General features: G+C 39.0%; 1 protein-coding gene across 1 annotated transcript in view; it reads right to left on the minus strand.

Annotated features, from left to right (window-relative positions):
* CNTNAP5 (contactin associated protein family member 5) overlaps nt 1–16,397 on the minus strand; it is a 226,655-nt gene that overhangs the window by 37,620 nt on the left and 172,638 nt on the right. The window contains exons 15-17 of the mRNA XM_054381243.1: nt 9,478–9,605; nt 9,138–9,308; nt 6,813–7,031 (exon numbers count right to left, since the gene is read on the minus strand). Coding sequence (XP_054237218.1) covers nt 6,813–7,031; nt 9,138–9,308; nt 9,478–9,605 — 518 coding nt within the window. The remainder of the gene's footprint in view (nt 1–6,812; nt 7,032–9,137; nt 9,309–9,477; nt 9,606–16,397) is intronic.

Below are 16,397 nucleotides of genomic sequence, written 5' to 3' on the forward strand. Positions count from 1 at the left end.
CTTACTTCTCTCTAAAGCACCCTGGAAAGCCATGTAAAGTTCCTCACTCTTCTCTTTTAGTGTATGGAAACTGTAGAGCTTAACTGAGACCATCTATATGATCCTAGATTTACACAGTATTGATTAAGCAAGTATGTTTATTATTTGGACAGTTTTCTTCAGCTGACTAGATCTAATCTTCAAATACATCCCCATGAAGCAGAGAAAAAAACTCAAAACAACAAACAGACCTTCTCTCCAAATTAGGTTTTGCAGATTCTTCCTATTCTAACTGACCTGTTCAACTGGACAATTCCCATGGATGCAACCTAGAGGTTTTATTCAGGAAAACAGATTTTAGAATAAACTTCAGGACTATAAACACCAACGTGAAGGGTTCTTTGTCGAATGGAGGCAACAGTCAAATGAGCCAAGTCTTTTTCAGCAAAGTATTTATGAAATTTAAACTTTGGGACAAGGAGGAGAGAGTCTGGGAGGAAGGGGCAAAAAGCTCACATGTCACCACTTGCAGTGTAGCTTGGTGATACAATTGGCTAAATAATTAACATTCTATCAATGGTTTGAAGATTACTCTAAAAAGCAAAGGGCTTTTTGTTGGTAACAACTGGATTAGGGAGGCTAAAGCAGCATGAGTAAGTATTAGGAACATTCTTGCTTTATGTAACTCATACAAAGAAAAGGAAATGTCATGGGAGTGTAAGAATCATAATTATTATTACTCAGCAGTAGGAGAATTTGCAATCATATTCCCCAGAAGACATCCAAGTCACACTTGTGGAAGCTGCACAAAGTAGTCAGGATACACAAAGGATTTAAGAACTAATTCCTCCTTCTGGCCTCCAAAACTTTTCAAAGTGACTACAGATCCCTTTAAAAACAACAATAAACAAAGTATGCTCTTTCTTTTTATCTTTTTTTTTAATGTCTCCTAAGAAAGTTTCTCAGCTGTTGACTCTCTCTGGCGTACATTGCATTTCTACAACACACAGAGAACAGTCACCAAGGATTTCTTGCTCCCTTGCTCCCAAAATAAAACCACAAAGCCAGGAACTTAACTTTGCTAGTCTCCCTTAATATACCAAATGAGCAGCACAAAAACTTCTCATCAAAGCTCTAATGCATGAAATGAACTTCTTAGGATTTTTGGTTTGCTTCTCAAATGTTACCAGTCTGAGCGCAAATCCTCTTCTCAAAGAGGTCTGTGAAGACTTTCCATGCCCTGCCCCAGGCTGGAGTATTATGGTCATGCTTTCTCTATTAGATATGAGTTTCATTTCAGACTGCACCATGGCCAGAGGTAACGACATACCTCCTCCAGGACCACAAGGATATACCAGAGGCCAGCCATCCATTCTGTAGAAGGATGTCTCTTCTTTTGAATGCTGAAAGTGACTATCCAATGAAAGAAGTAATTTTTGCCTGTGTCTTCAGAGCAAGTGATGTGCCAAATTAGGCTATTGCTGAGTATTTGGTTAGCTGATATTATCTAGCCTGTACATTGTTTGTTGTTTACTCCTTCTACTGTTAATATTTTTAAATTAACAGAAGAAACAGCCACATCCAAGAATACCCTTGTTGTGACTCAGGATAATAAAGCAGTTAGATGCCCAAGACCCACTAAAAGGAAGTGAGAAATGGTTTTCTAACTCCTTTAAGCTGCTTTAAAACCCAAACTTGTTTGATTTTTTGAGTGTATTAGCAAGGAAATGTCAGTTCTCCCTTCCACTTTACACACAAAGAAAGCTATCTCAGAAGCCTGCCACATACTCCATGTATGCCAGTGTCAGCTTTAAGCAAACTTTTTAAGTTCTTGGAACAAGAGCAGACATAGAAAAACCTCTTTCTGGTAATCCATAGATAAGTACATAATCAATTACACATTTAACACAAAAGCTAATCATACAAACGCTGCTTAATTTACACTCTGTCTCTTACTGACTATGCAGCACTGTTTCTTCACACCAGTGAGAAACCATAATTGGATATTATCAGGTATTTATAGGAAGTATTGGAATAAAACAAGAATTCCAAATTTGTATCCTGTCACATTGTGTTGCTATGGATGAAGAGATAAAAGGAGACGGATTAGATTTGAATGTCTCCATTTTGACTTCCCTCCTTTTGGTTTTTACCTCCAGACAGATCCATTTAAGAAGACAGCAAGTCTATTTTGAACAGCAAGTGTAAGATATCATCAGTGCAGTGAAATTCTGGGAACATCGAGAAACAGCAAATTCTTATACAAGCTATTGTGGCGTGCTGGCCAGAGCAAATGCTTAGGTTGTGTTCCCCTAAGGGGAACATCCCCAAAAGACAGATGTGCAGGGTAGGCAAAATATCAGCGTGATGCAAGAACAGCCAAGATCATTGAATTAAACACAAAACAGGGCAATGAAAGGTGGCAGGGCAGAAGGGAATGGAAAACAGGTGGTATGAAAAGAAATGACATCCAAATTCCAGCATCTCTGTGATTACAATGAATAGTATCAATATATGTGAAGAAGACCTGATTCTAGCTCAATCAATTCCTTTTATACATTATGAAGATATAAGACACTTTGGTGTAAACAAAAATCACTATTTGAATACATTTTTTCAGAATATGCAAAACCTTGGTGAACTTCTCTATCTGTTGGATGTAACAGCTCCAAAATGGAACTATATTTGTGTGCAGATAATGAATTATGGCTATTCCACACTTACCAAGTCCAGGAGTGAAGAAACTTTCTCAGAGATAGTACTGTTAATCCAAGTACTGTAATGTGAGTTCAAGCCCAGTAAGATGTGCCTAGCATTCAGAAATACTCCACAGAAATGCAGTTTAAAAACATTAAACACACCCATGGTTATGTTTAAGTATACAGACCAAGCTGGAAGTGGATTTTTATCCTCTCAGTGATGCAGACAGTCTTAAAATTCAAGAACATGCACAACTCAAAATTAGCATTGGTACAATCTAATTCATAGTGAGAATTCCAGGTTCTGCTATACTCTCTGATGCTCTGGATTTCTCTGCTGGAATAAGCAATCACAACATCCAAAGACTGTCATTATCTATCAGTTAGCATCCCTCTTAGACAACTCAAGTTCACATTTTTCACAGTCTTCCAGACACTGATTTGCATTATTTTACAATGAGTATTTTCTCCATCTAAAATGACTAAACTTTTGTTGTTATTTGGGGGTATTGGTTTGACTTCTTATGGAAAAAGAGATTTGCTCATTCATGCGGTATATTTTTACTTCTGAATCCATTATTTTTATAATTTCTTGCCAAAATTTAAGACAGACTATTATACCCTCTCATGTTTCAAGAAAACTGGTAGGAGGGTGAAAAAAAAAGAAAGAAACAGCAGCAAGGTCTCTACTCAGGAAGACAGAAATGTGAATTTGTCTCTTACTGGTCATAAAAGCACCCACAAACATAAAAGGGAAATTCTTCTCTGTGTTTAGTCATTGGAAAATCTTCAATAAAAGCCCAAATCTTCTAAAGTAGTCAGTCAGTCTGAAGATAAAATTCAAGGAAAGTCAGCTCTTCTTAACTCCTGTTCTTACAAAGTATTTAAAGGCTGATTAACTTCCTCACAATGTGTCAGTATCGCCAGATCAGAAGTAAATGAAGCACAGCTCCATGACTGCCTTCGACTGACTGTTTTGTGGCCATTGCTGGAAAAGGCTTCTGTTCAAGTTTCCTTACTATAAATCATAGAAGATAAAGTCTGTTTGACAGGCCAACTTTTTGTTTTGAAATAAAAACAAAACAAAGAAAACCAAACACAAGCAAACCATCAACAAACTAATATAAAATCCCCAAAGCTAGATACTCCTATTACAGTCCCAAATATATCTGGGTTTTGGGTTCAGAAAGAAAAATCTGTCCAAAAAAGAAGTAAATAACTTGTTCACAAAACAGCCAACTGTCCCTGTAATCACATTTTACAAATTTCCAGATTTATTTTATATGTGTGATTTCCTGCATATGACTTCCTAAAAGACAAAGACACAAGAACACCTCACATATACTGCATATAGGCTGATGTCTCTGAAGTTACAGGAAAATACTTGTAGTTTGAAAGCTACAGTGGGTCTCCATTTCCATCATCATCATAATGCTACATGATACTAATATAGTTCCTTTTTCCCAGAGGATCAATAAATGCTTCCAGAAGATAAATAGACTAAATTACATTTTGACATTGAGCCTTACTTATGAGATTTACAAAAGATGTAAATTGATTCTGGAAAAAAATCAAGAAAATGAAAAAAAAAAAAAAGAAGAAAAAGATTTTATCATAATGACTAGCTATCTCCAGTATGGAAACAACATTCCATGTTTAAAAAGAATGAAAAAGGGAGATGCAATTAATTTTTATTTTTAACATTTTATAATCAGCAAATCATGTCAGTAATGTAGATTATTAATTAAGAATGGGCATACTAATGGTGGAAACCCCAGAAAGACTGCCAGTATGCATAATGCTGCAGAAACAATAATATTGTGTATTATGGGGGAAGTAGGGAGTAATATTATGTGTTGCTGCTTCTTTCCTTTTTACAATGTTGTTTATGCATTTATTTTTCAGATAGCATAAAATTCACTCTGCATGTTTGAGGTATTAAATCAGTTGCTTCCTATTAGAGATTGGAATGAGACCTTCAGCAGAGAGAAATTATGTCACATCTGTGTATTATTGGACTTCTGCCACCCTTTCCTCAAGCACCTGGGGACAAACAATGCCAGAATCAGGAAGCTGCCCAGGTTTCCAGCTCTTCTGACTGCTCTTAGGAAAACTCAGGAAGTCACAAACAGTTTTGGTCTTCAAGTTGATAAAGCTAAGGGTGGAAAAAGAACACCTAAAAACATTAGGTTTTGTGTTCAGGGTTCAATAGAAACGTAGATGGATGACTGAATGCAATCTAGTTACTGCACAATCAGAACTTTTCACCTTTTTGCTGAGACACAGTAAATATATCCTAGAGTTGGCTGTAAATATTAAGTACAGTCAGAGAAAAACTTAGGTCAGAAATTACTGCTGTAGATCAACTGGTCCAACCTGACCTAAAAAGCATGGCAATATTCAGGTGAGGTATAGATTCACTTCTCAACCAAAATCAATGGGACCTTTTCTGCAGAGCTGCTACCCACTCACTCAGTCCCCATCTTGTATGGTACAAGATGCTATTCTGCCCCAGGTGTAGGGCTTTGCATTTATCTTCGCTGACATGAGCTCCTGTGGGCACATTTCTCTGTTGAGGTCCTTGGCTATCATGCAATTCAGTGAGTATGTCACTTTTAAAACCACCACCACGTTTGTTTAGGTCACCTCTTTATTTTGCTGAGGCAGAGAAGCAAGCTTGTAGGCAGATACTGCTTTTCAGAGGTGAGACTGTAAGCAGTTAATATATATGATGTATCTGTAGTCATAGAATCATGGAATCATTCTGGCTGGATGTGGCTTTTAAGATCAAGTCCACCCATTAAGTAGCACTGCCAAGTCACCACTCAGCCATGTCCGTCAGCACACCACCTACACAGCTTTTCAGGCCCTCTATAGGTGGGGACTTCACCCGCCTGAGCAGCCTGTTCCAGGGCTTGACAACTCTTGCAGAGAAGACATTCTTGCTAATGTCTAACCTAAAACTCCTTTGGTATGATCTCAGACTGTTTTCTCTTTGACTCTCACTTTGAGCAGGAGGATCAGGAGCAGAAGGACCTGAGGACAGCTCCTCAGGGTCCTTCTAGTCCCAGCATCACTGCGAGTCCCTAAGCCTTCATAGTGTTCTAATACATAACAAACATTGTGGGCTGCAGTTCACATCCTGCTATGCACCACCAGAAGTGGTAGCACAAGGAGTTCACTACATTAGTGGAGCTTAAATTGCCTCTCTGGTTTTAAAGAGATTGTGCTGAAACAGTATAGAAGCAAACGTTCAGGTATTACCAGTAAGGGGCTTGAATTTTGATAGATGACTTATGATAAACTCCTTTAAAAAAGACAAACCCAGAAATTTGGAAAAGTCTATCCAGTCATTAAATCCTCTAAGTTTTCTAATTGGAAATGGTATCTTGACTAGCTTTCCCTGATGTTTCTAACTCAGCTCAACACTGCCTTCTGGTCTTGCCTCCTGCAGAACGTGTTTAGGATCATCTTAGCATTTGAGAAACAAGTGATCAGCATCATGCTTCATCACTGAGCAGATTACTCAGGAGGACAGTGTTTGAATATAGAAGAGGGGGATATCCCTTTGTATTCCCTGATTACATTATCAAATACAAGCTGGTCTCAATCTATTTTTATTTTCCCTTTGAAAAATCACCTTCAGTTAAAATACTTTTGTTTGTTTTAACTGTGTTCATGGTTCTCTCACACAAGCACTCTCTGGTCAAATAAGAGTTTTGGAAGGCATGCTGAAGGAACAAACTTTAAGACTACATTGTTATCAAGCTTTCCCCTAGAAGCTTATATGGTGAATTTGTGCCTTTTACATTGCATCTAAAATGAGAGATCACATTTCCTACAGCTACATGGCCAGTAAGAAGAAATAATAGGAATTCTTTGGCAATAAATATGTTTCAAGCACTCTTAGATCGTAAAAATACCATCTACTATAATATGATTAAACTATGGATAGTTCTTTGAGTATAAAGGCACTAGAGCTTGTATTTACTTTATGTTGCATATGCAGGAGTAGAAGATGAGAAAGCAAAATCAGGTCACAACATGCAAGCTGAATGGTGAAACGATAGCATTACCAAGGTGTGGACATAGAAATATTGTACATATCTACAGAAACCCTTGAATGATCCCTACCTACAAATAATTGGCTGTTGAGCTGCAAGCGGAAGTGCCCCTCAGTAGGTGCCTCCAGGACCTTCTTGGGGAGGCTATCCACCTGGAGAGAGGTTTGCTTGAGGTTCCTCTCCGCTCGAACGTAGTGCCATTGGTTGTCATTCAGGGGTGTGGGAGACTGCACAGTGACTTCTGTGGGGCCATTCCCAACATCTATGGAGAAGGTGATCTCTTTAGGGGCTAGAATAGATTAACAAATGTGAAGAGGAAGTGAAGGTCTGAATTAAATCATGGTTTTGACATCAAGAAATCTTATATAAATATAGGGTCCATTAACGTTTATGTCAGCAAATAGTACAGCATCATTTACCTCCCATCTCCCACACAGCAGCTTATACATAAATCTAAGCCTGCAGCCTTCCTGTTTGATCTCTACTATGATATGCTTGGCTGTGAATACCTATCTTTTTTTTTTCCTGTAACAATTACAGTGTTCTAGAAATAGTAGTTCTCTTTTTGAAGGAAAAGTGCCAAATGCTGTACAAACATCACAGAATGGTAGCAAAGATTTTGGATAAATAATGCTAAGATGGGAGAAAAGATGAAGGAGCTCTTTCTGACTATATCTTCCAAAAAGCATGCACTTAATTACAGAACTTGGCTACATATGGTAGGAGAGAATCCTACAAGCATTTGTTTGCCTGAATAATGCTGACCCAGGAAGCTAGGAAAAACAGATGAAAAATTAATTCAGTGGTGATCTTAAACTGAAGAGGCGTATGTAACAAATGTCCAGAGATAGTAAGGCATCCTAGAAGTAGGATGATTGAAAAACAACAGCCACATAAAGAAGTCCATCTTGCTCATCTGGAAGCCTGAAAGGGGCCAGAACTTCTTAACATTCTTGCTGCTGATTATTTTTCCTCCTCCTAAAATGCTAAATACACCAGAAGGAACAAGAATGAGGTTCACAAACCACAAAACCAGAGGGGTGTGGATTGAAAATTCATAAAACCCTGTTATTTCGAGCCCAATAAATTGGCTAGGTCTGGTTTTGGAAGCTCATTCTTAGATAGTTTAGACAGGAAACGCTCCACAGGGATAGACAAAGATCTATTCTGAGCCCCTGCATCTGCTAAAATGCTGTTTGCCTTCGAAGCAGCTGCTTTGTGGAGCTTCACTGATACCAGGCCTTTAGGCCGCAAATTCCATCTGGCAGCAAGAAACACAACATCAAACTACTAATGAGAAGTCTAAGTTTCAAAGACAAGACTTTACCCAAACTTTTAAATAACTCATTTCCTTAGAAGTTCATCTTTAGCACACACGAAAAAGCTTCCACTGAACAATCCTCTTTGTAGTTTATGGTATTTGTTAGATTTGGATTCAAAATGTCTTTTTTTACTTCTGTAACCCTGAGAATGAAATGCAGTGCTGAAGTACAACCAAATTAGACTTTGATGTGCAATTAATAGTAAATCATACCTCATTACCTTGTGATAATGCGCCATGACATTTACCATTGGTTTAATGAATCAAAGGGCCTTGGGGCCCTGTTTTATTAAATTTTATGTTTGGGTTATTATAAGCATATCACAAAATGCGTAGCACTCTGGGTTTTTTTTTCCTAAGCTTGACAGATTATGGAATACAGGAATCGTATTTCATGTCAAAACCACAGTATTCTTTTGTCATTAATAAATATTTGAGCTCATCTGAACAGGAGTAAGGCAAAAACCTCACTAATTAAGTTTCCTGCTACTCTCCTTTATATACTGAGTAGCAGTCATACTGCAGTCACTTACTAGATTTTGAAGTACTCAAAGTCCATCACAATTTTGGCTGACTTATTTTGCATCAGCATCATGTCCCTCATAGATTTTCACCTCATAGCTGTCCCATACACACAGTCCCTCTGAAACACTAAGGCTGCATCAGACTGGGTATGATGTTGATGCAGGAAAAAAAAACAACAAGTAACTATCAGAGTGATTGTATTAATGTTTTCATCTTTCAACCAAAGCTACAGGTAAACCTACCCAGTAGCTTTTTCTGTAAAGAGGAAGAGAAAAGAAAGAAAGGGGGGAAAAAAATCAGGGTTAAAAAAGTAAATTCAATTTGCTGCTTAAGAAAGATAAACCTAGCCATAACAAAATTAAGTATAATGATCAAGGTGATACAGGGAAAATCTGACAGGAGCAATAGATAAATCTAGATTAATTAGTCTTTATCTTATCCTCTTCAGGCACCTCCAACCACCTCAAGACAATAAAATACACCCTTCCTTTATCTCTGCATCTGCCAAATTGGGCAAATACACCAAGATTTCTTGGCAGTGAAACTTACAGCTTATTTCAACTCGTATGAAGTCTTTAATTCCAAGGTTTTCCAAGAATACCCCAGCGATGGCAGTAGTTTTGAAGAAGAAGGAGATATCTGCGCTGACCTCAGCATGGAAGGTAGGGAAGTGCAGGTAGGAGGCCTCCGTGTTGAAGGAAGCAGCATTCCAGAACTGCCCTGCAAACACAACCCCCTTCTCTATAGTTAATTGGCACAGGACAGCAGCTGCAAACTGCATGTGAAAAGCCACCTTTCATCAGATAAATACATAAAAAGCAAAACCCAAACCCAAACCAAAGAGAGATCATTCTGTACCTATGGAAATTGAGAAGAGCTAGGTACTCACTGTCTCCATGGCAACGCAAAGGGCCGATTTTCCAAGCAGCCTCGGAATTTGATCTGTTTGTGTCAGTGATCACTATCTGAGTTACAGGCAAATGGTCTTTGAAAGCAAGGAGGCCAGTATCATTTGTCCTGGATTATAATAACCAAACAGAAAGAGACAGATTAACCACAGACAAAATCCCCAGCATTCCTTATGCAAGGCAATATTTGAAAGATGCTTAAAGATGAAAGGCTTTTCAAAGGATTACCTACAAGGATTGAGTGGCACACACCACTTAAGACACATATGTGCACAAATATACTCTATGCTCATACATGATACTGACCACTGAAGACACTGTATTTGGACACATGATGCTGCCTGGTACGGACTGTAACTGTGCAGAACAATTGTGAAGCTGAGGCAGATTGCTGCCATTCTGCCCAGTGTGCATTAACATAAACTGGTCTCTAGCAGGTTTCCTCAGCAGGATGAATATGATGTGGATCAATTTTAAGTCCAAGTCTGCATTTCTGTTAAGTTAGCTGGAGACAGATAATGGCATTTATGCTGGCTTTATGCTTTACCTGAGCAGAAAGGGGACACCCAATCCCTGATCCAGTACGCTGTTAGTATGGGGCAGCCAGACAATACCTGATCCAACTTCAAGATGGCTGCTATACAACTGACTCAGCACACCATGAAGATGACTGAATTGTCAGAGGGAGTTTGGACTGCATCAGCTCTTTGCAGCATATGCCCATGGAAATTTTGTTTCAGCAAATGGAGTACTGAAGGCTGACTTACTGCAATTGCCAAACTACCATCTCTTACCTGTATCAGCTGGGCTTAATCTTCAGCGGCAACTAAATTATACACAACTGCTAGAAAGCAAGAAGAAAGAAAATTCCTAAAGGATCATTTCTATGGTTTTACTCCTAATGTGCTGGGGAAATTGTTGTCCTAAAAACGCAGCACCGTGTTTCATGTCAGCCCTTCGGTCCCTAAGCTGATTCAGTAGCTTTGACTCTGGCAGAAAATACAGATGTGCACTCATTCTGCTGTACTTCACGAACTGAATCCCTCAGGCATCCAGCCCTGACCTTACAGAGCTGAACTGCCCTCTGGAGGTATTTCTCTATCAGTTGATTATACAGAGGTGAGTGCTACTGTATCTTATCTCCACAGTGACAATTTTTTTCTTCTCCTAGTTCTTGTTCTTCTCCTAGCTCTTTTTTCCCCCTCCTAGTTCTTTTTTCCTTGTCCTAGCTCTCCTGTGCATATGGGCAAATAAGCCTGGCAGAGTGTCCTTTGTGGAGCCAAATCTCAATAGTTCTGGAGAGGACACCTACCTCTGCATGGCCCAGCAATCAGCATGCAGAGTCTGGACTTAACTCACCTGACGGCTCAGAGGTGAAAGGCTCCATGTTTATCGCTCCAAAATGCCAATAATACCAAATATACACCTACTGCTCTTTCAGGTAGCTGTGACACAAAGCCCAGGAAACAGGCATCACTTTTTGAGTGATATCTTTGCCAATGGGTCTCATATCTTAGCAGGATCGCAGATTACCTATATGCTGCTTGTCATGCCACCTTCCACAAAAGTACCTCTCACTATAGTTCCAGCTGTTTAATGGGAGACAGGACTTGAGCAAAGAAATAATGCTCAGGGTGAACACTGCAGTTATGCTCTGACACACAGCCTCGGATGTTTGTTTAGCTAAGTGCTCTACTCTGATTAACGTTAGAAAAAAGTAGAAGGAAGGGTTATTTTGATATTTTTTTCATACAGGCTGCATATATTTAATTTATTTTTCATAGTTTCTAATTACATGCAACATAGTTAATTGTCTCATAATTCCAAGGAGAAAGGGAGAGGTAACCTCTCTGATCCTAACATTTTTCTCTTGTTCCAGTGGGTGTCTGACATGCAGGTAATTACAGACAAAGTTCAGCAAGACGAAATTCCCAAGCATGAGGCAGAATGATGCTTTTAGTACAGACTCAGAAGGTAAAATACTATGTATGAATCAAAAGTATGTGGCCTCTAAATCACTTCACAGGTATCTCTTGGCAGCATACTCATATAGCTTATTGTATCAATCTTGGAAAGTTAGTGTAAATGCTCTCAAGAGATTACAAAACAGTTGTAATAAACACTGAACTATTATTTCTTAAGAAGATAATTAAATAAGGTATTTCAGTGGGAAGGAAGAAGAAAGCAGGGAAAAGGAATTTAAAAAAAAGGCAGAATGATGCAGAGTGAGCAAATAAAATATGCAATATACACATAAAAACTAAGCTGGAAATCACTTTGTAAAAAAACAAATAAAATTAAAAAATCATAAAATATTTAGGGAGATTTCCTGCTAATTTACTTTAATTCAAAAAATAGTGGAGTCTTTTGACTAGCTATGATCAACATTAAAATAAATATCAGTATCTTCCAACAGCCACCACTGAAGGTATCTACAGAAAAATGAAATGGTGACATTTTAAAGATATCTGTTCCACATCTCTGAAAACTGCATTGCTTATTAGATATTCTTTTATATTGCATCAAGTTCTATTATATCAAATTTTATGACTCTTGAGTTTTTACTAGTGATATTCCAGTGTCAGAGAACTATAGCTGAGCTGTGAGAAAGAAAATTATTCTGGAAATAATAAAAATCTTCCCTTTTATGTTAATGCCTTGAAAACTCAATCAAGTTTCTCTTGAAGCTCAAGCAGCACATTTTATGTATTTATTCTCTTACATGTGGAAAAAAGTCTTGTGTAAGGATATATATCCTCATACAAGCAGACACTGACATAAAACCTATCAGAAAAGAATCCAGCTCTTCAGAGAATTTGCTAATGATAAGAACAACATACTTATTGTTGCAGTTTATTATTATTATTCATGGTGGAAAATAATTTTTTTTGGGTGAAAAATCAACACCTACTACATTTCAGCTAAGAAAAGCCTAAAGTTTGAGTGTCTTAGATTCTTGGTATTCTATAAACTGAACTTATTTCAGATTCCATTCCTTACAAAGCACCATGAGTCCTTTTCTCTTCATGTGGTACACATGGCAGTCCCTCAGATATGGTATATTATGTCTCAGAGAGGAGCAAGAGAGCTTCATATACCTGTATAATAATTTCCTGGAGGCACAGCTGTACCACTACAAAATAGAAATATTCCAGGGTTTGGACAAAACATTTTGCATTCTGCCTGAAGGGGGCTTGGGGATCACTTTTATTGTACAGTTTTCAAACAAAAAGAGTTATATTCTGATAGAAAGCATCTGCACTATGATGTGAACACACATGATTTTTGTCTTTTTTTGATGAAAAATAAAACTTCGTTAGGTTAATTATTTTTGTATTTGTTCCCAGAGCTAGTTTTCATTTATATGTATTTTAATTTAACAGTTCACAAACACTTAAAACCAGACTGTATTTAATTTTTGTGGTTAGCCAAACCCACAACTTTGTTTCTCTTAGTCAGTTTCAAATCAAACTCTGAGCACTTCCACAGAGCATGCCTTGTGTACCATGCTATTCCCCACTTCTCAGTACTGAGAACTACAGGTGGGTTCTGCCCAAAGGAGAGTCCTGGTGGGTGATGCTCCTTAGCCAGGAATATAAGTTAAGTTCAGATTTCACAAAAATCAAAGCAGGTTTTACCCTTTTCCTTTAAGATGTCCTGTACGTGCAGAAAATGGTACAAATAAGCTAAAACATGAGAAGACGACCTTCTACTTACCTGTCTTGGCACTCAATTCAACAAAAATTCAGATGAAAATCTGCATGTTTTTCTAAGGGTGGAAAGCACCCTTAATGAACAGATGTTTCTTTGAGTTCTTAGCATGAGGGATAGTATCAATTAGTATAATAAAACAAACAAACAAAACCCCCCAGAAAACAACAACCACAAACCCCCGAATCTAATAATGCCCTTTGAATTAAATCACTGAAATATTTTTAGGCATGGGTATTAAATACAGTTGGATATCATCTATTTATCCATGTCTGAAGATTAATGCCTATCTACCCAAAGGACTTCCTCAATAAGCTATGAGGCATGTTACACATCAAATGCTCTATATATGTGGGGGGGGGGGGGGGAGGGGGAGAAGGAAAAAAAGAGAATAAATAAATTTTGCTGCAAGTGCAACAATGCTGAAGATGACAGGGCAGAAACTACATACTTTTAAGATGCAATGCAGATAATCTTACTGTTGAATGACAACTATTTTGATGGTAATATTAAGAGACTTTTTTATCCTCGTGGCTACTAATAAAAGCATGTTCCAAAAAACCTCACTCTATGGTGTCCTAACAGTGTAAACCATCATTAACTGGTAATCTCTAGGTAGCTGTTTACATATTTCTTCCAACAGATGGTAGAGCAGTGGTGCCATTAAATATAATTTCTTCTCATATGATCTCCTATTGGTATGTTTTCTTTCACGTTAATGAAAACTTTGCTGAGGTCTGAGCCTCAGTAGCTCAGTCATTCATTATGGATTTTCATGAATACAGAATTCTGGAGGAAAAGAATTCTGTCATCAGCAGATGTCAGAGAGCTGCATGAAGAATGGGCCAGTGAAACAGGCCTCCATCAGAAAACGTTTTGAGCCCTGTGCAGGACATATCATTAACATTCCAAAGGAATACATTTTAGTTGCTATCTTACCAACCAGCTGCATCCAAAAATGCTTTACTGGGTACAGTAATGTAGAGATACAATAAAGAAAAAAAAAACAAAAACAAACCAACAGCAGAAGGGGATACACCTAATACTTGAAAGCAAGATGCAGTGGCTTTATTTTCCTGAATTAGAGAGGAGGTACAGAATCATAGTAATGAACTGATTCCTGACACTTCAGGGGACTGCTACAGTCAGCTCTCTGTAGGCAGCTTTTCTAGTCTGTTGATAAATGCAGTCATGAAGGCAGATATCCAAGACAGGCCAGGTCATCTGCAGCAAGGTTTATTTAGGAACTCACAGGCTCTATGGAGCTGCCTTCACTGCTTCTAGAGGAACAGATTCAGTGTGGGATAGTGGCTGAGCACACAAAAGCTGTCAAATCTGGGCTCGTCAGCAGCTGGGTTTCTCTGCCCTGCTCTCCTTAGCTCTTGCAGTTTTAGCATCCTGGCTCTGGCACAGTTTTGCACAAATATAACTCACCCAAAGAAGGCTTCATTCAATTCCACCTGGCTTTGCTCCTTCTCAAAGAAAGGTGGATATTTGTCTGACAATAGCAATAATACCCCCCCTTTGTACCCCTCTACCTTTACTTCCAGAGATGTCACCTTTCTGTACTAAAAACCTCCAAATTCACAGGGTTTCCAGATGAACGTAGTCAGTTAAGAAATAGGTTTGGTTTGATGACTGGCTTCAATCAAGTGTTTGCATTTGAAGTGGAAAATGGATTCCAGAAAAAAAGACAAAAGCAGTAAGTGGACCGCATGACAGTCATGCAGCACCACAGCATAAGAGAGGTTCCTCCCATTTAAATGAAAGGTTTGATAAGCAGCAAGAATTTCATTGCCAAGGAAAAAGAATTTTGTTTGAGATGAAAGACAACTTGGAAGAAATATTTAAGGATCCAAAGGATCTCTAGAATGGACTTAAGGTAACACATCCCTCTCTGCATTTCAGAAAGGCTTTATTCTTTAGGTCAGTTTACCACCTTTCCCTAATAATGCTTGCATCAAGATTGTACAAGGCTCTGCTTGATCTGCTGTTCTCAAATAGAGAAGGGCTGGTGGGAGATGTGATGATTGGAGGCTGTCTAGGGTGCAGCGACCATGAGATAGTGGAGTTTTCAATATGCAGGGAGATAGGGAGGAGCAGTAACAGAACCCTCACTTTGGACTTTTGGAGGGCAAACTTCAGGTTGTTCAGGCAACTTATTTGAAAAGTTCCCTGGGTAACAGCCCTTAAGAAGAAAGGGGTCCAGGATGGTTGGACCTACTTCAAACAGGAGCTCCTAAAGGCACAGGAACTGGCAGTTCCCACATGCCGTAAGACGAGCCGGTGGGGAAGACGACTGGCCTGGATGAGCAAGCAGTTCCTGAAGGATTTAAGGGAAAAAAAGAGGGTTTATCGCCTTTGGAAAGGGGGGGGGAGGCAACTAGTGATATGTTTAAGGATGTTGCTAGATCATGTAGAAGAAAAATTAGAAAGGCAAAAGCACAGTTAGAAATTAAACTGGCCGCTTCCGTGAAGGACAACAAAAATCATTTTTATAAATATATTAATGCTAAAAAGAGGGGCAAGAGGAGCCTCCACTCTTTACTGGACGTGGAGGGTAACATTGTAACTAAGGATGAGGAGAAGGCTGAGATTCTAAATACCTTCTTTGCCTCCATTTTCAACAGTAAGGCAGGAGGACTTCAGGATAACTGGCCTCCTGAACTGGTTGATGGGGTCAAGGAGCAGTGTTGTACTCCTGAAATCCATGTGGAATTAGTTCGAGACTTGTTGAGTCACTTGGATATTCACAAGTCCATGGGACCTGGTGGGATCCATCCTAGGGTGCTGAAAGAGCTGGCAGATGAGCTGGCCAAGCCTCTCTCCATCATTTTCCACCAGTCCTGGCTCACTGGAGAGGTCCCAGAAGACTGGAAACTGGCCAATGTGACGCCCAACCACAAGAAGGGACAGACAGAAGAACCTGGGAACTACAGGCCTGTCAGCCTGACCTCAGTGCCAGGGAAAATCATGGAGCAGATTGTCTTGGGGGGAATCACTGCGCACCTGAAGGATGGCCAAGGAATCAGGCCCAGCCAACATGGATTTAGGAAGGGCAGGTCCTGCCTCACCAACCTGATCTCCTTCTATGATCAGGTGACCAGCCTGGTGGATGTGGGGAAGGCTGTGGATGTAGTCTACCTGGACTTCAGCAAGGCCTTTGACACTGTCCCCCACAGCAAACTCC

This window comes from Indicator indicator, chromosome 5 (genome assembly GCF_027791375.1).
Source record: "Indicator indicator isolate 239-I01 chromosome 5, UM_Iind_1.1, whole genome shotgun sequence".
NCBI classification, from domain to species: domain Eukaryota; kingdom Metazoa; phylum Chordata; class Aves; order Piciformes; family Indicatoridae; genus Indicator; species Indicator indicator.